General features: G+C 36.4%; 2 protein-coding genes across 3 annotated transcripts in view; one reads left to right on the forward strand and one right to left on the reverse strand.

Moving 5' to 3' along the window:
* The window catches only part of GSS (glutathione synthetase), a 49,663-nt gene extending 40,074 nt beyond the window's left edge, over positions 1-9,589 (reverse strand). The window contains exon 1 of the mRNA XM_070939937.1: positions 9,578-9,589. The gene's annotated coding sequence lies outside the window, so the exon portion shown is untranslated. The remainder of the gene's footprint in view (positions 1-9,577) is intronic.
* A 346-nt stretch (positions 9,590-9,935) lies between these two features.
* Positions 9,936-23,812, forward strand: part of MYH7B (myosin heavy chain 7B) — a 54,407-nt gene continuing 40,530 nt past the window's right edge. Inside the window, exons 1-10 of one of the 2 annotated variants that reach the window (XM_070941658.1) lie at positions 9,936-9,953; positions 10,955-11,106; positions 12,966-13,069; positions 15,986-16,129; positions 16,745-16,901; positions 18,993-19,020; positions 21,639-21,735; positions 22,506-22,529; positions 22,760-22,852; positions 23,648-23,711. In XM_070941658.1, the coding sequence (XP_070797759.1) occupies positions 11,010-11,106; positions 12,966-13,069; positions 15,986-16,129; positions 16,745-16,901; positions 18,993-19,020; positions 21,639-21,735; positions 22,506-22,529; positions 22,760-22,852; positions 23,648-23,711 (808 nt within the window). In that variant the 5' untranslated portion in view covers positions 9,936-9,953; positions 10,955-11,009. Of the gene's footprint in view, positions 9,954-10,954; positions 11,107-12,965; positions 13,070-15,985; positions 16,130-16,744; positions 16,902-18,992; positions 19,021-21,638; positions 21,736-22,505; positions 22,530-22,759; positions 22,853-23,647; positions 23,712-23,812 lie in introns of those variants that run through there. The other variant, XM_070941659.1, reaches the window with a different exon arrangement.

Here is a 23,812-nt window from a genome sequence, read left to right on the forward strand (position 1 = left end):
AAATTAGTATAAATGAAAAGAACAAAATAACATAGAGGGCAATCCACAAATAGAATAGAATTCATTATTGGCCAAGTGTGATTGGACACACAAGGAATTTGTATTTGGTGCATATGCTCTCAGCGTACATAAAGAAAAATAAAATACATTTGTCAAGAATCATAAGATACAACTCTTAGTGATAGTCATAGGTTACTAAAAATGGACTATTGGGATCCTAGCGTCTGATTTAGCTAGATTAACCCTTTGGAGTTGCTATTGTTTGTCCCTAGAACAAAATATACAACTCCTGGTAAGGGAGAGCAACATATAGAGCATTTGATGACTATAGCAGAATTAAAATGAAATGTACATGGGAGAATCGGCCTTTGCAGGTAAAACACTGCAGAATTTCACATTGTCTTTGTTCTCAAATGAGTTCATTTGTGCATTCAGTTGCAAGCTACCAAATTTGGAATTGTTAAGTGAGATACGTCATGAATATATGAAATTGCACTGATATGTCAGGTGTCACATTGTGTTATAATCTTTGATGTTTTAATGAGGTAACCTTTTACTATTCTAAGATGTATAATTGAGAACCAACCAACCAAAGTTGGAACAAGATTTCAATTAATGTATTGTTTTCTGATTGTGCTCAAGTTACACATGTTACATGCTAACTATAGGTTGAGACGAATTCATCCTAGGGCTTTGCAACCCATTAATATTGATTGTAACAAGTTAGGATTTGTTTCAAATGCATTGAAATGGCCATATAATATGAGGCGATGATATCATTCCTTAAAGATAGCTAAATAAAGATAAAGAAATAGTTCTATTTTTAAGAAAGGGATTTCATATCCCTACACTTGAGCATCCTGGAACTATTTAGATTGAAACACAAAAGAAAATAACACCTAGCAGCCCTTAAATTAAAAATTTCCCTGTGGTTAACAGCTTCAAGGAAAATATAAAAGACAAATAAACTCCATTATCTCTATCTTATTTTCAGTAAGAAATGCTGCAGTTAAAGCCAGCAAAGCTAACCCCCCTCCTAATGCATCCATCTATTGTTCAAAGTACAGAACAACAATTGGAGGGTGTTCTGGCAGGCTAAAAATAGAAAGGCAGCTGCTGTTGTCGGTTTCTGAGTAACTGAGAATAAAACAATGCTCAAGTATTGTCTGCATTACTGGAGTAGTGACATTGGAATCACTTCCAAAGGACCCAAGGGATGGATCAGCAAGTTATTTATAAATGGATGTCATTTTTTCCCCCCTTAGAATTCTTCATCGTTCTTTTTTTAATCAATTATTTTCCAAAAAATTTGATGGTGGTTGCGATGGCCAAATATATAATGAATGAGGTGAGATTTAAAAGGCAACCATTTCAAATTAGGAATAAACTAGTGGATTTAAGAGAACTCTCAAGTCATGTCTGCCTTGTGGGGAAGTCATGAACATATTCATGTAGTTTACGAGAACCACAAAAGTGGTTATGCCTTTGCCTTCTTCCAGAAAGTGTGTTCAATTTCCTAGACTAGCCTGCCACTCTGGGCTTTCCTCGTAGTCTCTCCAATCCAAGCAAATATTAAACAGATCTAACCCTGCCTAATCTTTTTTTAAAGTCAGCCTTCTGAAGTACAGGTACTCCTCAACTTACAACAGTTCATTTAGTGACCATTCAAAGTTACACCGGTACTGAAAAATGTAACTTATGACCTTTCACACTTACGACCGTTGTGGCATCCCCATGGTCACGTGATCCAAAATTCAGATGCTTGACATCTGACTCATATTTATGACTGTTGTAGGGTCCTAGTGTCAGGTGATCACTTTTTGCTATCTTCTAACGAGCAAAGTCAATGGGGAAGTCAAATTCACTTAACAACCATGTTATTAATGTAACAACTGCAGGGATTCACTTCACTGTTGAAAGAAAGGTCATAAAATGGGGCAAAATTCAATCAACAAACTTACTTACTAACATAAATTTTGGCTCAATTGTGGCCATAAGTCAAGGACTACCTGTATTGTCACATCCCAAATAAATTACTTTAGGAAGATAGAAAAAAATCAAATAAATAACATCAAGCACAAAAATTCAATAGTTCAAATTGTTTGAATAGTTAAAATGAGGTTGTGGATTATTCATGTATGGTACACATTACTTTTGGGGGTAGCACGGTGGCTCAACAGTTAGGATGCTGGGCTTGTTTGCTGGAAAGCTGACAACCCAGGTTTGAGACCTAAGTGCCTCGTGACATCTGATCTTTATGTTATCCCTCTGTTGATGCAGCCCAAGACTGCATTGGCTTTTTTGGTAGCTGCAGCACATTGCTGGGTCATACTTAAGTGATGGTCTACCACTCTACCTAGATTTTTACAAAGAGTTAGTCCCACATATTCTGTACCTATGCATTTGGTTTTTCCTGCCTACATGTAAGGCCTTACTTTTCTCACCACTGAACTGCATCTTGTTGGATAGGGTTAGGGTTAAGGTCATAGCCTTCCAATACAAAAGAAAAGAAAAGAAAAAAGAAAAGAAAAGAAAAGAAATCCCTATCCCCAGTTAAATATGTACAGTATAGAAATATGGTTTCTCCTTGGTTTAACATTGTACCATGTTGATCATTGGACTTAGCCACAAATTGTTAAAAGATCTGGAAATTTAGGAATCTTTCCTTGTGTTTGCATATCCCAGTCAGGATAATAGTTTCATCCTGTATGCCTTTCTAAAAACAAGTAGTCAGCTTAGAAAAAAGACAGTCTGAGAGAATTGTTTGGGGGAGGGGAGGTGTATGTTCAGAGCAAATAGCAAGAAGAACCATGGTTCATTGTGCCTCATGTTTGCCCAGAGGTTAAACTCCTCATAAACCAATAAGTCATGTTCTGGCATTGCATGCATGATAATCTACAACAACTGTATGTTTTATACGGGTGACACCCAGCTGCACGCCTGGAATTTGACACGTGCTGCTATTCAAAATAGCACTTAGGAAAAAAGACCTTAGAATAACTGCGGTTCTTTAGAACAACCAGTAGTGCTAGCTACAAGTGTCTAGTATACAACAAAGGCCTTAATTACACAGTCCAGAAAGGACTTTAAAGATTCTTAGCTGCCAACTTCTTTGCAAATGAATAAAGAACTTTAGTAGCTAACTTTCACGGAGAAGCCCCTACTTAAAGTCAGTTGTCCCCTTGTCCCCACTAAACAGAATCCCAATGATCTCTTGCAATGTAGCTAAGACAAGGCTTTCTTCTATGTCTCTTTCTGGTTTACTGTACATTCCTTTTGAAAAAGATAACATATTCGGCAAATGCAGCTCATCTCTCAAAATATATGCTGGAGAGATGCTAGTTATAGCTAACACTCATCTGCTTTCAATACAATAATTTATTTTGTTTTATTTTTGCATGCAATAGTTTTGTTGGGTCAATAATATTGACAGGATGTCAAAAAGTTCATTTGAATTATCCCACCTTTGGAATATGTAACAGAAAAGCTGGCTGTAACAAATAAACAATTAGTCATCTAAATCATCTTAGTCCCTTTCTCTTGGCAAAACCTACACATTTAAACAAGGGCAAGCTTTTCTTTGGCATCCTTTTCAAAATGTATGTAGAATGTAGCCAAATTAAGGCATAGAATAAATAAGATAATGGAAGATATTGCATGATCTTCATTTAATTTTTTCCCCCTAATAATAATAATAAGGCATTTAATTGTATGCTCCCTGACTTCTAATGACTCTGGATGGTTCACAACAATCAAACCAAGAAATTTATTATTTATTTATTTATTTATTCAATTTGTATGCCGCCCCTCTCCGAAGACTCAGGGCGGCTCACAATGCATTTAAAACCATTATAAAAAACATTTAAAAATTAAAAACATTAAAACTCATTCACACCATTCATGGCCAGATCTTGCTGGATCACAAGAGTGAGATCAACGGCCCCAGGCCTGCCGGAAAAGTCAGGTTTTCACCGCTTTTCGGAAGGCCAATAGGGTGGGATGGTCCGGACCTCAGGAAGTAACTGGTTCCAGAGAGCTGGGGCAGCCACAGAGAAGCCCTCCCCCGCGGGCCCACCAGCCGGCATTGTTTAGCTGACAGGACCCGGAGGAGACCAACTCTGTGGGATCTTACCGGTCGTTGGGAGGTATGCGGTAGAAAGCAGTTTCGAAGATACCCTGGCCCTGAGCCATGTAGGGCTTTAAAGGTAACCAACACCTTGAATTGTGACTGGAGACCAATAGGGAGACAGTGCAGCTTGCGGAGAATTGGTGTAATGTGGGTGTACCTAGGTGCACCCACGACAGCTCGCGCCGCTGCGTTCTCGACCAACTGTAGTCTCCGAACACTTTTCAAGGGTAGCCCCATGTAGAGCGTGTTGCAATAATCTAACCATGAGGTGACAAGGGCATGAGTGACCGTGAGGAGAGCCTCCTGATCCAAGTAGGGTCGCAATTGGTGCACCAGGCGAACTTGTGCAAATGTTCGCCTGGTGCAAAATTACAATATTGTAAAATAAATAAAAGCTAAAGAAATAAAATGGTCAAAGGCTGGATGAAGAACCAGGGATTCTCTGCTCTTCTATTCAGATCTCAAGGGAACCTCATTTCTGAGCATTGGAAAATTACTAGGGCTGTGTATTGTTTTGTGTTTAATTTCATAAAGATGCTTTGGAATACAGTGGTGTATATGTAGACAACTTTTTCAACTAGCTGTGACTTTTCCCAGAACTTGTAACAGTGGAGGGTAGCCACTTGGAAAAGTTTCTGACAAGTGCTTCATTCATGCTCAAAAAAATATTTCGGAATCAAATATGTAGAGCTGCACAGCTGTAGAAAACACAAAAGTACAGTATATATGCTAATTATCTGTCAAAATTTGGAATGATCTATGTTGATATAGCAAGTTAACTTATTCTAATTTCACTTATCTTGCCTGGAGAATGTTAAAGTATCTATTTTAAATCAACGAGACCTCAGTGTGATTATTTTCCTGGGCTGTGCCTGAGGAATTTTAAAACACTTAAGGTTATCACCAGAAACAGCTTCCAATATGTGAAACCTTGCTGTAACAGGAAGCAAAAATGGGTCTGGTACAATGTATAATACCAAGTAATACTATCTGCTGCCATCAGAAATCTAAAGCCAGTCATTGACAAATACTATAAAAATGTTTGCCACAGATATAGCAATGGAATTTCACCTGGGGAAATGTGCTCTGATAGGAATAAATTGAAGTAAAATCACTAACAGTAATGTAATTGAAATGCCGAATGGTCAAACCAGTAGGAGCCATCAAGGCAAAGCCTACAAGTATCTGAGCGTTTTACAATTGGATAAGTTCAAGCATGGACAAGTTAAAAAGATGATTAATGAAGAATATACAATCTACATAAATGCCACTATTTAAATGTAATGTTTAAGTCACTTGAATTAGATTAGGACATTTGAATTATCCATCTCCTATAGTTGTCTCTCACATTCCAAAATATTGTCCTTTCAATCCAAATCAGGATAATGTTATAACTAAACATTTTTCAATTAATCCTTTTCTTATAACCATGGTTAAGAAATCTTCTGTTTCTTTCCATTTTTCTTCAACATTATCTTCATCAGCATAACATTTAGCAAATTATCAGGTCAAGCCAAGTCATTCTGCTACCTGAAGCCACAGGCAAATTGGCATGTCTCCAAATCCATGGAAGTTGAATCTTGCTCGTGTCAGGTCAGCATCCCCCATACAACCAAAGAGTTGTTTAGGAAGTGCAAAAGAAATTCATGTAGTCTATAGGGACATGTCCTCCAATGGAGAAGAATTGTTGAGGGGATTCAGGAGGAATGGTGTGTAGGATTCCTGGCCTTCCGAAAAAAGGTCGAAACATTGTTACATCCCCCCAAAACTTTTACCTTAAACTGTCTGCCGTGGACCTCACCCTATTCCTAAGAGGTCTGTAAGGGGGCGTGCATAAGCGCACCAGCGTGCCTACCGTCCCTGTCCTACTGTCCCCATTTATTCGTACTCATTTCCTGTGTTCATGTCCATGTTTATACTTATACCTGTTTTCTCATACATATTTGACAAACTAAATAAATAAAATAAAACAAAACATAGCTCTGCAGCCCTGTGTGGAGAGCTCAAAGGAGTATGAAGTCATGGGGTTAGTTGGTGCCATAAGAGCCCTTCCTTGAGCTTCATAAATCAATTTTTAACAGGATTAAAATTGCCTCTTCAAATATTTTCTTGTCTCTTCAAAAATTTTTATAATTGTATAATCTTTAAAAATTATTTTTAAATTTTAAATTATTTTAATTCTCATATACTGTTTTATATTTTGATACTGTACTGTATATCACCCAGAGTCCCTCTTTGAAGAAAATGGGTGGTTCAGAAATGCCAAAATATAAATAAATATAAATATTGCAGTTACATCCCCTCCCATCCCCTCCCATCCCCCAGAATCTGCTGCCTGAGCATAAAATACTACAAAGTTAAAGGAATCATAGTTGTTCTTGGTACCATTAATGTGGCCCCAGGGTTGGGGGTGAGGAAAGGATGAAAGGATGTGAGATCTCTGAACACTGCTGGATAAGTGTCCAGTCTTACAAAATGGAAACATGCTTGAAATAGCTTCTCCATAGATTGCCTCTATCTAATCTCGGAGTTAGCCTCCTTGCTCCAGTCACTTCTCACAGCAGCTGATAGGCAAGATCTGTTGAGTGCAGAACCTTTCAGCAAATGACCTAACAGCTTGCAGTTGTCTCACTTCCTGCATCTAATCAGAGCTTCTTAACGGAGAAATATTTCTTCAGAAGGGTGTCTGGTAATTAGCAATAGCATAACAGTCCTCCTTGGGATTTCATACAAACCCATGTAACCTGAGATGGAATTCTCCATCCATAAAACCTTTGTTTCCCACCTGGTATGCTGCCTTCTTTAAAGATGTAACTGCTGTGATTTTAAGGTGCTATATTTAATTTGTGTATTACCAGTATTTATTATATGCATTGCATTTATACCCAAGCCTTCCTGTTGAGAGCTCAAGGTCATTTATATGGATTTTTCTCTAATTTGATCCTCATTACAATAACCTTGTGATCTATGTTGGGAAATAATGACTGGCTCAAAATCAATGAGTGAGGCCCATAATAAAGTGGGACTAGAACCAGTCTGCAAGTTTTAAATGGAATATCCTAACTAGCACTGCCCATTTAGTATAGCAGGGGTGGGTTCTACTTACCTTTACTACTGGTTCGCAATGTGGCCGAGCCTGCACGCTCTTCTGTGCATGCATAGAAGCGTTCTGATGACGTTGAGGTTGGTGGGCGGAGCCTCCCGCCGGTTTTACTACCGGTTCTATAGAACCGGTGCGAACTGGGGGCAACCCACCATTGATACATAGGTATAGTATACATGTGTCATTCTCTCTATATATACCCAATTACCTTATGTAAGGTTTCTGGATTTCTCGGATTAACTATCTGCTGATGTTTATGCCACTGCTAATATACAGACTGATGTAAAATGTAGCATAAAGCAAATATATCAAAGGATATATTCCCAACAGATTATCCTCAGAAAGGATATAAAATTGGCATTATCTGAGATGAAATATTTAAAGTTAATCATGGATCCTATATATGCTAAATGCATTCATTTATTTGCTTGGCTATCCTTATATTACTTTAAACCCATCATTAATTTACATATATACTCATGCAGTATATAAGCCCATCTGCAGATAAACTGAACCTGATTTGTTAGGTACATTTTGGCACCTAAAATTCCTGGCTTATTCACAAGTTTATAAAAATAAAACCCCCAGGAGAGTTTGAAAGCCCATCTCCACAATCATTTAACCCAATGAAATTAAAAGACTACTGTATATAACTCTCCTATTCCTATTCAAGTTTCACCCCAACTGGAACATTAATTATAGCTTTATTTGATTTTCGAACAATACTATCTGCTACCATAATACCTTAACAAATCAACATAGGCCATATATTTTATTTTATTAAATGTAGAGCCAACCAATCTCTATGACCCTCGACAGATAGAAGCAAAAGGACATTCACTCTTTCAAGTCTTGTCAACATTGGCCAATGTCAAACAAGTAGCCATGATGAGCATTAAGCCACTGTGCTTATCTCAATGTTGTTGGCTGCCACTAATTCATTTTGTCATTTAAAATATAGCAGCAGTTATGTCAAATCCACTTATTGGGAAATATTTTTTTTTTGTTCAACTCCCTAAAAGGGAGAACAAAGTGCAATCTCAGGATTGTTTGCAGGTCACCTATCAGATATCAAATCTTACTGGGGTCTCTGCTAGACAAAGGTCTACTCTAAATAATAATACATTTTCATATTCACACAACTGGGAATGTTTCTAGAGTATGTTTCCCCCCCTCTCATTCAATTATGTCTGATGCTTTGAAACATCCTGGACAAGTCCCTCTATAGTTTTCTTGGCAAGGTTTTTCAGAAGTGGTTTGCCATTGCCTCCTTCCTAGGGCCAAGACAAACCTATCTGGCTTCATGCCCAAGGAAGGACTAGAACTCACAGTTTCCTACTTTCTAGTCTGATGTCTTCACCACTACACTATAATGGTTCTCTAGAAGTTGTTTAAGTTTAAAGTCTCTAAAAGCTTTCAAAGGAAAAGAGTTTTTTCAGTAGTCCCATGTATATTAGTTTATACATACTCACTAATGCTACCCAAACATATTAAGGAATTATCCAAAGTGTGTACCCACCATTTATAAATTTGTTAATTTACCTACAAATTAGAAGGTGGAATTAATACCATTGGTTGAATGCCAAAAAGCACTTAATTTTTCCATCTGCACATCCTTTTTCCTTTGGCACAGAACTTTCTTGGCAGCAGCTAGTGAGTTTTTAGCAACTCCCAAACCACAGTGCAAAGCAGTGGTGAAATCCAATTTTTTTACTACTGGGTCTGTGGGTGTAGCTTGGTGGGTGTGGTGTGGCTTGGTGGGCGTGGCAGGGGAAGGATACTGCAAAATCTCCATTCCCTCCCCACTCTGGGACCAGCCAGAGGTGGTATTTGCCGGTTCTCCGAACTACTCAAAATATCCACCACCGGTTCTCCAGAACCTGCTGGATTTCACCCCTGGTGCAAAGCCATCCTTCAGCAAAATACAATTCCTGTTAAAACTCTGTATCACGGCATTGTCATTATTTTATCCTGTGCTGCTTATCTCTTTGCCTTTCTTTTGGCATTTAGATAACCTGAAAACTCATAATATATGCTTTGTTGGAGTAGAAAAGATGCAAATATTTTCCATTGTAATGAACACTACTTCATAAATCAGCAACTTTATCCTAATATTTAGTTCTCCCCCCCCCCTCTCTCTCTCTCTCTCTCTCTCTCTCTCTCTCTTTCTCTCCCTCCCTCCCTCCCTCCCTCCCTCTCTCTCTCTCTCTCTTTCTCTCTCTCGCTTTATCCAGCAAAATCAGAACCACAGCTACAGTATGGTTGGGTTTGTATCTGGACCCTGAGATTGCTAGAGGCATTGGCTAAAGAAAAATATCACTGTGGGATCCTTTTCAAAAAGCTACCTTCTTGGTAGGTATTGAGGCCTGCCAGAGGTTGAAACAATGACAAAGGTGGATGAACAGAAGCTTCTCATTTAACCCATTTTTAAAGAGTGGCTTGGAACTCAAAGTCTTGTGCTGCCTCAAGAGCGTCTCTCTCTCTCTCTGCCTTTGTGATTGTCTGACAATATAGGGTAAAAATAACCAGCCTGCATCGGCAGAGAGATAAAAGTTTGCCTTTTGTGTCTCTATGGGCAGTAGGATAGCAGCACCAATGGAGCTGTGTGGATATGACACATGGGAATTTCTGACATATCTCTCCCTATCCTGACCTTGACAGGCACAATAAAAAGGGGCCTCAAAGCACACACACACAGAGTCACTCAGCCCCATAGCCCAGGTTGGTAATAAAAAGCATGTCTGTGTTGCACGTCTGTCCTGTCCTGAAGCCCTGCTTTCCTTAGTGCATTCTTTTTTTTTTTACAAAAAGGGAAGTAGAGGAACATGAACTATTGTCTGGAAGACAAACTTGGGATTCATAATATGGCTAAAGGGACTATGACAAGAATGTACGCTTATGAGGTGTGGAAAGTCATGGGTGGCAGCAGGTGTAACTGAAATTGTGACGGTTTCAGTACGAATGTGTGGATGTGAAGATATTATCTGTTTTAATAGCAAGGCTTAGTAACAATAGCAATAGTTGGGGCTTATAAAGTGAGTGATGTTAATAATCTTGTTGCAGTTACCATCAATTTATCTTAATAGTTCTGGGGAGTGCGTGATAGAACAGATTCATAGGCTGTCATAATATTTTGTAGTGTTACTTGCCACTGTGGTGACTTATCACACAGGATGCTAACTCAGTCAAATTCCTTTGAGGTGTAAACTGGCAGAGACATGAAACTAAGATAACTTACAGCCTATTGGTGGGATGCTCATTAAATATAAATTGACCAACTAGTAATTTTTTCCTGGGATGCTGATTGTCTTTCAAATAAACTTAAAGTAGTTGCATCTTGGTTTGATTTTTGATGTTATACAATGGGCATACATTCTTTATTATTTAATATAATCTCACTACGCTTTCTGATCTTATATAGTTAAAAAGCACATGGAGTAACGATAGGAATTTTAAAAATGTATTATATAATTAAAATTAGCACATATATGTAGCTAGATTTATAATTTGGAATAAAATCTGATGCAGTGCATAAATATTAGAACACTATTTTTAATTTATAGAATATATAAATTTGCATGTTTTCATATCATCCAGCTTTCATACCATCCCGCAATTAAAAGGTTGGTGAACCATTACAGGACAGATTAATGTGATTTGGCTATATTATTGACTAAAATGCATCTTGCTTTTGTTTTTTGTTTTGTCTTTTCATACTCTAGGGCATTTGGCTGACCTGTTTGCTGCTGACTAGGCTTTATCCTTCCAATAGTCAATATGAGTAGGATGGACAAGGAAGAATTTGGGGAGGCTGCTGAGTTCCTCCGGAAAAGTTATGAGGAGATGATGAAGTATCAGACTATGGCATTTGATGGTAAGACCACCTTTTTTGCGTGGAAAGGACTTTTTCAACCCCATGAACCATTTCTAATATTGCTTCCTGGATAGGGGAGTTCTGCACTTTTTTTTTATCCATTTAAAATGTTGAAGCTGATTATGGCCATAGAGATTGAGACAACTAGATTAACAGTTAAACAATTCTGCTTAAACAGCTTCTTCTTTAGTCATTTTGGTTGCAATGGAGAGTGCAGTAAAATGATTGTAGCTCCATCTTTATGCTATGTTGATGATCTGTCTGTTGCTATGCTATAATTATGTGAATTGTGAAGTGTTTGGTTTAGCATTTACTTGCTTTTAATTATATTTAGGAAAACATTCATTTAGGATGGTTTATAAACAGGTTTATAATTGCCATGAATGAGTTCAAATTTATAATCAACCGTTGAGAAATATGTACTTGAGATTTGCATTTATCACAGCAACTACAGGACAAATGAAATGTATATAATAAGCAAGTGCACAAAGTATGAAATGGAATTTCTTGCTTCCTAAAATATTGAAAATATTCTATTGAGAATCATATATTCAAAGAATTGGAGCCTTCAAGTTCAATTTGTATGCACGATACAGGAATCCAAATGAAGCATCCCTTACGATAGTTGTTTAGCCTCAAAATGTATTGCTAAGGAAGTTGTTAGACATCCAACAGATAACAATTTATAGTCGGGATGGATACTAGATTCTTTACATATATCTTTCTATCCTGACATTATCATATGAAACAGCAGTTACCTCATTGCCACTGCCATTGCCACTGCTTACAGGAGTGATCTGGCTTACATTACAATAAATAGCAAGAGTTATACATAAGAAAAGGAGGAAAATCATGCTATTGTTCATCCCCAAATTTTCCATTTGACTGATTCTTAAAAGGAAACATATCATATATAAATTAAAAAAACAAGTGGATAAATATTCCTGGAAAAATTCTAGGAAAGCTTGCTATCTTTGGGCATCTCTTGAAACTGTGATTAGAAATTGCATGAATGGGACGTTTAGAAATTTCCATTTTGCAAAATTCTCTGCAATCATACATACAGCCTATTTAAGTCACATTGAAGTAAATAGGATTGATGCAGCCTAAATATGTTCAGGATTGCAATCAGTGGCCATCCATTTTTAGTCACCTTATCCAAGCAAATGCATGTTTGCTTTTTGTCAAATATGGAAAATGACCTTTCAAGATGTTGTTGATGGATGAGAAATGCAGAAAGAGCATGCTTTTAGTTGCCTTAAAAGACATTTTCCTCTTGACTAGATTCTAATATTGCTCACCATTGATTTCATTTGCTGATATTATACAGAATTTTATATATAGAAGCCACACACTTCCTTCTGATAGAGATTAAAGAATGCTAAAAATTTGAGTTACTACAAAATTAGACCTTAAGATTGTTGAATATTTTACCCAATCTTCCTTATTTAGCCACATCTTCATTTTTTGCAATTATTTTTTAAAATTCTAATATATATATTTGAGCAGACAATGATTAATCAAAATATTGTAATTCAAAATTTTGCAGCGAATTTTAATTTCCAAAGTTTTAACATCTATTTATTTTAATTCTAGACCTAGAATTATTATATCAATAACAGAAAAATCAATTCCAAAATTAATAAGAATAAAGTAAACAGAAACAAATATTTAAATCGCAGCATTTCCCCATTCAGTAACTGAAGAATTAAAGGAACAAGAATAATGTTATGCAAAATATATCTAGATCTTGTAAAATAATTATGTATGGCACCTGCATTATCTGAATCTAATATCTATTTGTACAACTTTTTAAAAAAATGTTTACGTTCTTCTTGTCTCTTTTGGGGTTCATAAAGGAAAGAAAAGAGCCTGGATTCCAGATGAGAAGGAGGCTTTTATTGAAATTGAAATTAAAGAATCCTCTGGTGGCAAAGTCACAGTGGAAACCAAAGATAGAAAGGTAAAAATATATATATATCCAACATACCAAATAATAACCAAATAGGAAACTGAAAAAGAAAGTTACATTGGCTCAACATTGTGCAAAGGCTAGAAAATACAATATGCTATGCTTTCTTTTCAATTCCATTAGATTTATCAAATTAAACAGAAAAAAGCTATCTCCTAAACTGTATTTATTTGGTGTGTTGTGTTAAATTTATCTATTTATAAAATTTATTGGCCACCCATTTTACCATAAGGTAACTCTGGGCAGCTTACAGTTACATATAAGCTAAAACATAAAAAGTTAAAACCAAACATTAAAACCAAAGATACATAGGGGAGGGCAGGGACGGAGTTTGGGGGGGAGATGTGATCTGTTATTACTCAACCATCTCCATTGCGTTGTTCCCCCACTGGAGCCCCAAGCTAACTGGCAAAGCCATGTCATTATTAGGCTCTTACGGATAGTTAGGAGGGTTGGAGCAAACCTCACATCGGGGGACAAGATATTCCAGATAAATGATATATTAGAACAAGTAATTATATTTTCTAAATTTACATTTTAGCACCAAAATGCTTGTATAAAATTATGTTATATTTTGTTCTGTATAAGGGCTGCTATTACTTAGAATAGGAATATTATTAATTGAAAAATTTCCATTGTTTCTTTTTAAAGCAATGTTTTAAAGCAAGTTTCATTATTTCTAAGTTTGTCTAATAATTAAAAGAGCTTCTCAAATGGATAAGCAAGCAAGATAATGATAATGTATGACTATTTCTCCTCTGTTATAGCAGAGCTAAGGCCTAAACTTTGCCTTACAATTACCTGCTGTACCTCTGGTCTTACTTTGGTGTTTTAATTGTTTGAAATTAAATCTCCCTCAAGAAGAAAGATTGAGAGTCATTAATAATTAAACAACTGTTAACTCCAGGCTTGCAGCATGTATAAGGAAGAAACATTTATAAATATGTTTTGTATGGATAAGTATGAAATTTAATTGATGGAGTAAATTAATGTGTTAAATGGATATAGGAGAACAAAGAGTTCTGAAGTAAAATGTCTTTCAGATGAGAGGTGAGGTTGACCACATACAGATGTTCTTCATATATGAGACTAAATGGGGGAAATGCTCTTTTACAACATTTGATATTTTAGTTTCAATACTTACCTGGCTTATGTATTTTATATGAACACTAAACGATACTCTGAAATAACTACCTGCCTTATGTATTTTCTACTCTGAAATATGAGGCACATACAGCAGTGTCTTTGCTGATCTTAATGGTTGCCCAGGTCTATAAGAGGGAAGTTCATCTAGCAGGAATCTTTGGGGTTTAGATGTCAAAAGTAAAAGTTGGATCTTCTTTTAGTTTTAAGATAAATTTACAAAGCTGTTTGGTGGTGGAAGCTTTCTAGGATTTCAGAGAGTGTTTTCACAGCCCTTTCTGGAGATGCCAGGGATTTAACTGGAGACTTACATGCAAAGCTGATAAGCTGCCAGGGAACAATAAAATGTTCTTCTAATGTGTTAGTTTCTAGTATCTTAATAAATCATCCAGATCAAAGAACAGTAGATTATTCATTTATTTAAAAGCAAGTAAATAAATATAAGATGTATAAATCTCTCTCCGTAGCTATGTGCATCTGAGTTCCAAACTATGTTTTTAACTACTAGACATTGCTGCCTCTATAAGCTACTACTGACAAGACTGTTTTCTTTTAATAAGAGTAGCAACATTTCTTAAATACAATTCATTCTAATCAGGCACAGTCATGTAATATGATAGTTATTCTGGTTCTTGGATTTATAGAATTATATACTTCAGCTGTTTATCTAAATATCACCAAACCTTCCTGTTTGAAACTCTGCAGAATATTATTTTGTTTAGGTTATATTTATCCACACAAACCCACAATGGCGGCAGCCACATTATACCATGGGAGCAACTGCATTGTAATTCAGGAGCCAAGGCAAGATTTGACTACTCAGTTCTTAAGACTCTGATCCTGAAAGTCAGTGGGAATTACTCCCATGTAAACTGATATAGGATTGGATTGTTAGTGGATGCCTCATCAATTACTACTCTGCCTTCAAATATTTCCAGTCTAGCATTGGGGGTTATAAAATTAATATAAAACAATTATTTGAGTGGAACTAACTATCTGGTATCCAATGGTATCCACAGCTGGAGCCAAAGAAACTTAGAATGATCCAAGCACTATCACAACACAAGTCCTCCTCTTTTTCTAGATGGAATGTGACAAGGACCAGAGTTAAACCACTACACAATGGTGTAGAGTCTGCTTTAATCTGCTCCATGAACAAACTTCAGCTGGATTTCTGAGATCCATAAGTTCCCCCACTTTGTTCGTTTATTGTAATAGCATATCATATCAATATGATATTTTGATATTTTCCCTGAACACTGAGATTCTAAAATATTTACAATGAGAAATGTTTGGCCAATAAAGAGTTCAGTTCTGTTCTGTTCCGTTCGGTTCTTTCTTTATCTAATTTGCTGTTATATTTTCTAACTAGCTTAATTTCTTGTTTAATAACTAACATGTTCTGTTAATTATTAAAATTTAGGTTGTTAGTACTATTAAGGATTGAGAAACATTTATGAATTACTTTTTATTTGAAAGTTTCCAAGGTAGTCTATGGACCCAATAAAAACCACAATAGAAATAGTAAAGACAATGCTGAAATTTATCATAATAAGAGATAAATGTCAAAATGTTATCATATCTTAATGAATAGGTTTGTGGATTAGAGCCTACTTCATCAATTAATAGCTTCATTGTCATGTAAGTTATGTGATTTAACAGTTGCATGCTAGATCCTTAAGGATTTTCTTTGAGCTTATGGATCAGTACATAAACAGGATAGGTTCTTGTATTTTCATCAAACAATTTATTTGATTCCTCTAGACTCTTGTGGTTAAAGAAGATGATATTCAAGCTATGAATCCTCCAAAATTTGACATGATTGAAGATATGGCTATGTTAACTCATCTCAATGAGGCTTCAGTCCTGCATAACCTAAAAAGGCGTTACACCAAGTGGATGATCTATGTAAGTTAGAAGGATAAACACTGTTGATTATACTGTATTGCATCCTGTGTGTGAAACAAGTTTTAGATTTATTCATTGTACCAAATAGTAGGATTGTGTGTTACAAAACTCCCAACTGCTAACTTTAATTTCATTAGAAATAGTTATTTTTTAAAATCTTACATATTTAAATCCTAGATGAATTCGAAATATGGTACTAGAATTGAAACATTTTACATTACTTGTTCTTTTTTAAACTACATCCTTATCAATAGGGCCAGAAAATGATTTAATACTGGGTCTGAGTTTTAGGGGGGTCTTGTGCAACTTTCTATCTTTGGACCCAGAAAGGACCAACCTTTTCCTTGTTGCTGTCACTGCTACCCCTTCATTTTTGCACCCTCTTTAAGCAAAGGTGGTAATAAAAAGAATATGTAGTATTTTCTCACTTACTATTTTTTATTTGAAGAAACAGATGAACTGAACTAGGAGGTGGAACAGAGAGAATAAAAATCTCTTAAGAGTTGGCAATGTGCCCTCTACTGGAGTATGACCCTTGCATTTGGTTAATGAACTGTACTATTGGTGTCAGCCTGGTTTACTTTTCTCATAGCTATGCTGTTTCTTTCTTCTCAGACCTATTCAGGCTTGTTCTGTGTCACCATAAATCCATACAAATGGCTTCCAGTCTATACAGCTCCTGTTGTAGCAGCTTATAAAGGCAAGCGGAGGTCTGAGGTCCCGCCCCACATCTACGCCATTGCAGACAATGCCTACAATGACATGCTGCGCAGTAAGTGTCTAATCCAATTTTTACAAAAAATTGTGGGAAAGGAACTGAGCACCTGATTTAGTCCTATTCTTCACACTTCCCAGGTGGAGTCAATATGAAGGGGGTTGCGTACCAATAACATATAGAGAGCTATGAATTTTACACAATTGTTTTTCAACTTTTAATGTTTTTTAATAATGCCAGAGTTGTTCATCTCTTCATATGTACCTAACAGATCTAGTTATCTGAAAATAAAAATTCAGAAAGAAGAGAAAATGGTTTTTAGAGGTAGCACAGACTTGCATAATAATTTATCTAAAGCAAAAACATGCAGTAGAGTTCAGCAATTATTTCTATGATTTAAGAAAATCTTTGCCAATGTGAAACTAGCTGTTGAATTTTGGGTCTCCCTGTGTCACAACCTATACTACTGACATGTTTAGTACAGGTAGTCCTCAACTTACAACAGTTTGTTTAGTCACCATTCAAAGTTATAACGGCGCTGAAAAAAATGACTTATGGCCATTTTTCACACTTACGACCATTGCAGCATCTCCATGGTCATGTGATCAATATTCAGATGCTTGGCAACCGACTCATATTTATGACGGTTGCAGTGTCCCAGGGTCATGTGATCACCTTTTGTGACCTTCCGACAAGCAAAGTTAATGGGGAAACCAGATTCACTTAGCAACCATGTTACTAGCTTAAGAATTGCAATGTTTCACTTAACAGGTGTGGCAAGAAAGATCGTAAAATGTGGCAAAATTCACATAACAAATGACTCACTTAACAATACAAATTTTGGGCTGAATTGTGGTCATAAGTCAAGGACTATCTATATAGGAGTGGAATAAGTTATGTACCATTCCAGCTTCATTTCTCTACCCAAATGTTCTGAAGAGACTATATACCACTTCAAAATCTATTGAGAGGTTGGTAGATAGTGGCATACAGCTGTAACAGAAACATTAAACTAGAATCCTTCTCTTGGATGTGCTACAGATGTATTTTGGTTTTGATTATCTATGGTTAATCAAACTTAACATAAGCACTCCCATATAGATTCTGCTTTCTGAATCTAATATGCTGTCAGTATATCAAAAAGACTCCTTTGAAACAAGCTCAACGCATGAGCAGATCTATTTAGTTTTACTTAAAAAGTATACATTTTTCTGTTTCCTTCTTCCAAGAAGTTTCTGACTTCTCTATCTAGCCTACAGTCTAGTGGTGGGTTCCTCCAGGTTCTGCCCGGTTCTGCCGAGCCGGTAGCGGTGATGATATGATGTTACCGAACCAGTTCTCTTTGTTCGGGAGCTGGGCCCTCCCTCCCCCCTCCCGCATTATTCTTACCTTTTATTTGGCCCTGCCCCCAATCTATTCGCTGCCTCCGAGTCCCAGCTGATCGGCTGGAAGGAAAAAAACTGTTTAAACTCGTGCCGCGGGGCTTCAGCTGATCAGTGTTAAAAGGCAGTGTGGTGGTAGACCAGTGCGCTCGAAAAACAAATGGGTAGACCAGGACGCTCCAAGAATAAATGGGTAGACTGGTACAGCTCTGCAAGCAGTTAAAAGCCTGGTAGACCAGTACCTCTTCTAAATCCTAAAGAATTGTCACATGACCATCAAACCACGCCCACAAAATAAGCGACGCCCACAGAACTGGTAATAAAAAAATTTAGGATCCACCCCTGCTACAGTCCTTGGATTTCCCAGAGATTTCTCACCCTAGTCTTAACTGGTTCCAACCTTGCTGTTCTTTTTTTAATCACTTATGTTAGGTACAGCACCTGATACAAATGTTCAGTGCATCTTCCTCTCCCTCTCCCTCCCCCTCCCTCTCTCCCCCCTCGTGCGTGTATTGAAATCTTCATCTTAATTTCTATGGTGAATACAAAAAGTCTGCATAAGGACAGTTTTTTATGAGTCCCTTTGAACAGCTATTAAAATAAGACCATGTATTAGAAAGGACAATGAATCTAATCTCAAATTCATAGATGGAATCAGAAAGTTAAAAAAGAAAAATATCAGCTTGACTATGAATGGGCTGGTGTTAATGATACAAACTCTAAAAAGGATGACTTGAACCTTAATTTTTTTTTCTTTACCTTACAGATCGAGAGAATCAGTCTATGCTCATCACGTAAGTGCTGTCTCTTATCTATGCAATCGATATCTCATTCGTATGTGCTTTTGAGTTAAGTTCTTTTTGTCCTGTGGTTTCTATATGAAATCAATTCTAGGTAGATCAAGTTTACCATATCATCCTGTTGAGAAAAGAAAGCTGAATTGTTTGGGCAGGCTGCACAATCTTTGAGGAACATAATGATCTCTTCCTGCAACTCCCTATCCTCTTTCAGTTTGTTATCTCAGATTTTCTGGCTATTATATGTCAGCGAACAGCTGCTACTATTGTCTCAGGGGGTATACAGCCAACCAAAAGCGGGACAGCGAATTACTCAGTCTGTATGGTTGATCATCCTTCCTGTGTACATCATTTGTTTTGAGGGCACCATGTCATTTAGATATTCTGGGGAAACATTTTCTGTGAAAAACCCCAATTAAAGAAATAAAATTCCATTTATATTATTCCATTTTTCATTCCGTTCCATTTGGATAGACTGCCAGAAACATTGTGGTGGTCTATGATGAGTTCAATTGGAAGGTACACTGTTGAGGAATCTGAATTAGACCAAGTCCACATCACTTTTGTTTCATTAAACAGAACTAGTTCAATGGCCATATCTGTACCTGTTGCTTTCATCAACCGTGATAAAATCCCTTGTACTAATGGACTACTAGATATGCCTTGGATGTTTCCATACATGAACAAGAGCTTAAAATCAAAACTCTGTTAAATACCAGATCAAACTTACAGAGGAAACAACTGAAGAGATTAAGTATCAGTGGACATTAATGAAAGGGATTAATGAAAAAGAATTGTATGACTATGAATGACCACAATTTGTAGATAAGAGAATGCCTTTTTAAGAGATCTGAGTATGGGTACAAAAAGTCTATGAGACTAGTAGCATAAAAGGGAAAGAATAAGAAATCAAAGTTGGAGAATGAACAGTGGGCAGGAATTATGAGAAAAGGGGATCCTGGGAGAAATTAGGCTGAACCCCATTTGTAAAAAGAAAGAAAGGGAAGAAGTATTAACTGAAGCAGCCATGATGATGCTATAAAAAGCTTAATCTGCTCCCCCCCTCCCCAAGCTTCCAGCCTTGGCCATGGCCTAATTAGGTAAAGCAGGGGCTGAAAGCATGAGATGTTTGGCTCTAGGCCTGCAGAGACCTCACTCCTACCCCCACCTCAGTATAGCTCTTTGTGTGCTGGGATTACAATGGAAGGGCAGCTAACTTTAGGCATGAAATCAATGCCAGGCCAGTGCCATTGAACTTTATTGATAGCACAGAAGACGATCCCAGCCTAAGTGAAAAAAGATTCAATATCCTGCTGAGCTTGAGTTCCTCTCTTTGGAGAATTTAGTTTTACATATGGTTGAACCAACCTTTCCTAGTTATCTCTTGAAATATAAAGAAGCTCTATGATTCTACTTTTCATTCCTGAAAGCAATTAAAATAATTTTCTATGTGTGAAGTATGAAGCTGTTTTGTGTAGAACAGCAAAGGAAGTGGAATGTCTGGACTTCCTACAACAGAAAACTGTTTCTATTTAACACAAATTGATGATTAAACAGCTTGCATCCTAGCTTTTACTTTCTGGAAGAATGCTAAAATCTACAGGCTGAGTCAATCTTACCCATTTAGTCAACAGTTCCTGGGAAGGGATGGTAAAGGGAAGACTCATATCAATTGATGCCGCCTTCTTTCCTCTTGCTAGTAAATACCGGTAGCTTTCAGTGCAGAAATGATCTAGAACTATGTAGAGCAGAAGCTCTGAAGCTGCAGTTTTTCCTCTTATTGCAGAATGTTAAGAGCATTTAATCTTCAAGGCTGTAGTCTGTTCAGATGTTCCAGATGCATCTAGAATGTGTACATACATGTAGAAGCTTACAAATGCATTTAACTTGATCTTTCCCAACTTGTACTGCCAGATATATTGAACTGGCATCTCTCAGAATTTCCAATCAACTCAAGATCGAAATCTTTGTTGTACAACAGATATTTTGATGTAATCAGTAGCAGTTTATTTTGTTTCTAGCATTATGTTCAATTTGTATGAAAAAAAGTCAAATATTATTATGCTTATCATATTGATACCCTAAATTGTAATTCATACTGATAGAAAAAACAATCCAATCAGTTGATGACCGTGCTGCTTAGGAATCGGGGGAGAGGAAATTGTATTTTAACAGATTTCCCTGTGTCTCATCCCATAAAAAGCTCAGATGCAACCGTTGGACTTAAAACCATATTTTTCAAAGCAGCACAGGCCTTTGTCAATCCTTATTGCAGACAAGGCAAAGGTCATGGCAACAGAATCATCATACTGTCCAATCCCATTATTTTCAGGAGCAAGAAAAAGATAGATGTCCCCTGTGCGACATTGTTCTTGTTCATCCAGGCCCTTTTTGAAATATCTCATAAACACATCCTGTGTCCTGGGTACCACAAAATCCATTCATTAATAAATAGTATTTAAGAGCGGGATAGTTAATATGCTAGCATGTCTTTCTCCACTCTGAATTCTATAGTATATTTCTGGGTGGTGGGAGTTGACTGCTGATTGTGTGAGTATGGGAAAATTTTGATAACTGCTTCATGCTCTTCATCTGTGTATTTCTATTACTCTAAGCGGAGAATCTGGTGCTGGTAAGACTGTAAACACCAAGCGAGTCATTCAATACTTTGCCATTGTCGCAGCCCTGGGTGACTCTCCGGGCAAGAAAGGAGTAAGGCCTTCATTTGCAAAAAATGTTTTTCTCTTTTCTTTTGTTAATTTTTCTTTTGTTTCATTTTGGACTTCTTTTATGTTTGGCAGTGTGTTGGACATGGCCTTTTCTTTTGTTTTGAAACAAGCAAGGCTTGAAAAAATTGCTTTTGGGGAAATTTTCATGAAAAGAAGGATGAGGCAGTGGTTGCTTCAAGGATTTTTTTTTTTTTAATGACCAATGTGTTTCCCTTCCCTCCATTATTTTTATTTTCAAAAAAGGAGGGAAGTTCCCCAAAGCAGTCTTGCAACTCTTTCTTTTAAGCCTTGCTTTTTGTGATTTCCCTCTCCCAATTATCTCACTTGCTCCTTTTTATTCTTTTTCATCTTGTACCTTTCCTTATTCTGTTTCTTCTTCCTCTTGCATTTCTTTTTTCTTTTTTCTTTTCCCTTTTTCCTTTTTTATTTTTGAAATATCTTTGCAACTGCTTATTTTCTTATCAGTAATTTTTTTGACTTTGATTACATTAAAAAAAATCACCAATAGTGTTTTCCTTCTTTGGATTTGTTTTTTTTTTTTAACCTTCTTGCTTCTTGGTGCTGTTCTTTATATTTATCTAATATATTTAACATTTTTGATGTATTAAATATGTTAGTTTTTATGAAAATTTAATCATTTTGGATTTTCTCATCAACAAAATTGGATTGTTTTCATCTTTGATTGGCATTTTCTGTGACTCTAATTTTGTATTTTTGAAATTCTAAATCTGTCTTTTAAAATCTTTTTTATAGCAAGCACCTGCCACTAAAACTGGGGTAAGTTTTTAAATAAGGAAACACTGTAAACTTTTTTTAAAAAAATTAAACATCAAAAACTTGACTGAGGAGCAGGCAATGTGATTATCAAATTTAGGACAGGTTCTAGAAACATATGATGGCTCCCTTTGGCCAGGTAGTTACTGTATATATGTGCATAAATTTGTTTTCCATGGGGCAAAATTTTGATCTATGAGTGTGAAAATATATTATCCATGATTGTTTCATAGGGTACCCTCGAAGATCAAATCATTGAGGCTAACCCTGCTATGGAAGCTTTTGGCAATGCCAAAACCCTAAGAAATGACAACTCTTCACGGTTTGTAAGTATACTTTAAATCAAAGCAGCAATATATAACACTTTATGGTTGTTATGTGTATGCTTTGTTAGTTTGTTATGTGGTACCATTAAGAAGTGTAACAAACTGTTTTCATACCTGTTTGTTTTTTTAATTATTAAGTATAGTCTGATTATATACCTTTTAAGATGAAAGGCAGGAATAATCATAATCATAATCATAATCATAATCATAATCATAATCATAATCATAATCATAATCATAATATGGCGACCTGGCCATCGAAACTACACAGCTATGGATGAAACATGTAACAGTGATACCCATTGTCATCGGGGCACTTGGTACCATGTCTAGGAATTTTATAAGATACATCAACAAATTGCAGCTTCCTGCAATAACACCAGTGGAACTGCAAAAAACTGTGCTACTTGGAATATTGTACATCTTAAGAAGGTACTTGGTTGATACCAAGGATGCTGGCAGCAACCTGTATCAAGCATTAGCACCAGTCAATGGTATTTGTGATGCATTTTTGAATGTTCAGTTGACTGAGTTTCACGTTTAATGAATAAAGTAAATAATAATAATAATAATGACTCAGTTGACTGAGTTTCATGTTTAATGAATGAAGTATATAATAATAATGATAACAACAACAATAATAATAGTAGCAAGCAACAATATCTAGGCTGCAAAAGATGGCAGCATGGAGATTTAGAAAATGCTAACTTTTTGTAGTATAGATATAGAAGCCTTACTGTGATACATTGGAAAAGAAAGCAGTATGTGAGCCCCTTTCCTTTCTACATATTTTAGGGCAAGTTCATCCGTATCCATTTTGGACCATCAGGGAAATTGGCATCTGCTGACATTGACATATGTGAGTAGTGAATCTAGAAGAAAATTGAATAAATTTATGTAGGATGAAGTTATAAATGAGATTACTGAATAAATGGGCAAGAGTTGATTTTTAATTATAAT

This window comes from Pituophis catenifer, unplaced genomic scaffold, assembly GCF_029215685.1.
Source record: "Pituophis catenifer annectens isolate HBS135680 unplaced genomic scaffold, rPitCat1.0.hap2 SCAF_3, whole genome shotgun sequence".
Lineage (NCBI taxonomy): Eukaryota > Metazoa > Chordata > Lepidosauria > Squamata > Colubridae > Pituophis > Pituophis catenifer.